General features: G+C 42.1%; 1 protein-coding gene across 2 annotated transcripts in view; it reads right to left on the bottom strand.

Annotated features, from left to right (window-relative positions):
* LOC119576433 (C-reactive protein 1.1-like) overlaps window positions 1-2,278 on the bottom strand; it is a 2,790-nt gene continuing 512 nt past the window's right edge. For both annotated transcript variants that reach the window (XM_037924143.1, XM_037924145.1), the window contains exons 2-5: window positions 1,944-2,093; window positions 1,315-1,450; window positions 613-845; window positions 1-391 (exon numbers count right to left, since the gene is read on the bottom strand). In XM_037924143.1, the coding sequence (XP_037780071.1) occupies window positions 89-391; window positions 613-845; window positions 1,315-1,450; window positions 1,944-2,069 (798 nt within the window). In that variant the 5' untranslated portion in view covers window positions 2,070-2,093 and the 3' untranslated portion in view covers window positions 1-88. The remainder of the gene's footprint in view (window positions 392-612; window positions 846-1,314; window positions 1,451-1,943; window positions 2,094-2,278) is intronic.

Raw genomic sequence — 2,278 nt, 5'->3', positions numbered from 1 at the left:
TAACTTTTTATTTGCTTTATTATCAATAGGGCACAAAGGCAGACGTGTACATCGTCCTCCTCCGGCATATGAACAAGAAGCACGGTCTTTAGAATCTCCCGCAGACGGGGACGGCGGGGGTCTCCATGACGCCCCCGTACCCCTTTCGTGGGGTGCTCTTCCAGCTGATGACGTTAGCATAGGCATCGTTGGGAGAGCACTCACTGGCGATCCTGGCGACGATGGCGCGGGTGCCTGCGGATCTGGGGTAAGGAAGGGGGTGCGAGACCATGTTGAACAGGGTGAACCAGCCTTCGATGCCCTCACCCTGGTCCATGCCGTTGAACTGCGCGGTGTTCTGGTGCTGGCCCGACACAGCGATGCCTCCTGCGGGGATCACCAGACCTCGACCCTGATTTAGGAGGGAAGGAGAGAAATATTAGGATTAAGCATACATTGGCTTTTCAATTATCGTTTTTTTTAAGTATTCGGATTAACAAAGATTTTAACAAAGATTTTTTACACACACAACATATATAGATGAACACACGCACACGAAACCCGAACCAACCAACCCAGTAAGACGAACACCCAACACATGATAAAAATCCAACCTAACAAAAAAAAACTCACCTCCTTGCTGTACCCGCTACCCAACAGCTTCCCATCCATGAAAATGCTCCACTCGCCCAGAGTGGAATCCCAGGAGTGGAACATATGGTGCCATTCCCCAGCCAGGACGGGTGGACACTCCACACGCATCACCAGAATGCCGTTAATGTGGAGCGTCCAGTGCGAGGGGGAGTGGAGGTGCTCCCCCTGGTGGAGTTGAAGAGTTACGTTGTCTGTGTTAACTTCGGCGTCAACTGCGATGGGTTGAAAGAAAGGGTATTTAGCAGTGCATGTTTACTATTATTGTTGTTTCATTGTTGTTGTTGGTGTTGAACATTACTGATTTCATTCGTGATGTTAATATTGTTTTAGTTTTTTAGTGTGGAAATTTCTTTATTTTTTGCTGTTGTTATTGAGGTTATCATTATTATTGTTATTGATATCATATGACTTTCTAATTATATTCTCATAATAATGCTTATATTCTGCAATAATGATCATTTCACTATTACCAATACCATATGTTATTGCTGTTATCATCATTATCTCCATCATCATCAACAACAGACGCAATTAATACGAGTTTCGTACAAACTACTACACATTCCCATTCTCTATGCGAATTTACCTCGAAATGACTCACATTTGAACATCATCTTGATCAAAACAATTATATATCAATGAAAATCTTGAGCTAACGTGCACTATAGCTTTTCTACTCACGTGCATAGTTAAACGTGGTCGCGCTTCGGAAATTTTTGTTGAGGTTGAACCAGTATTGCATTGTAAAACTAGTAAGTTCCGGAATATCGGTGTAATAGTGGACGTACTGTGTGTATCCGGTCTGGTTGATGAGCAGCTGTTGGAGAAAAAGGTTGAAATGGGTTGGAATAAGTTGAAAAGAAGGTTGAAACAGGTTGGAATGGGTCGAAGCAGGTTGAAATGGGCTGGAACAGGTTGAAACAGAGCGAGCTTATTGGTGCGTAATTATCAAACGTACAATCATACATTTCGGTTATTTATTGCAATTCTACATGATATGTATATGTATATATATATATGTATATATATATATATATATATATATATATATATATATATATATATATATATATATAACTGGCTTCTCTGCATACTGATTTCCTATTGGAGAGAGAGGGAGGGAGGGAGAGAACGGGAGAGAAAGGAGAAAGGAGCGAGAGGAAAAATAAAGAAAAAAAAAACATCACAAACAAACAAAATACAAAAATACCACAGACAACACAACAAAATACCCATAACACAAACCACAAAAAAAACGAAAAAAGTAAAAAGCAAAATAATCCCAAAGAACACCAAGGAAGCATTAATACCTTGGACAGGGCAAGGCAGGACTCGCCGGCCAGCGCGCGACCTCCCTGCGTCTGGACCTGTTGGTAGGCTTGGGTGCTCGCGAATCCCACAGCCAGCAGCGCCAGGTGGAATAAACGGGTCGCCATTTTGTCTGCCTTTTCGTGAAGATCCTGTTGGAGGAAAGAGGTATATGAGGAAAGTATTGTCTGTATGTAAGGGATGTATAAACTTAAGACCTGGCCAGAAGGAAGGTAAGTATAAGAATTGTCCGAGAAATTCTCTGTTGTTTCGTGAAGATCCAGTTGGAGGAAACGGATGGATAAATTAAGAACTGGCCAGAAGGAAGATAAATATA

The sequence above is a fragment of the Penaeus monodon genome, chromosome 8, assembly GCF_015228065.2.
Source record: "Penaeus monodon isolate SGIC_2016 chromosome 8, NSTDA_Pmon_1, whole genome shotgun sequence".
NCBI lineage: Eukaryota > Metazoa > Arthropoda > Malacostraca > Decapoda > Penaeidae > Penaeus > Penaeus monodon.
Note: the sequence above shows the minus strand (reverse complement) of the source record. Positions and strands in the feature narration are given on the sequence as shown.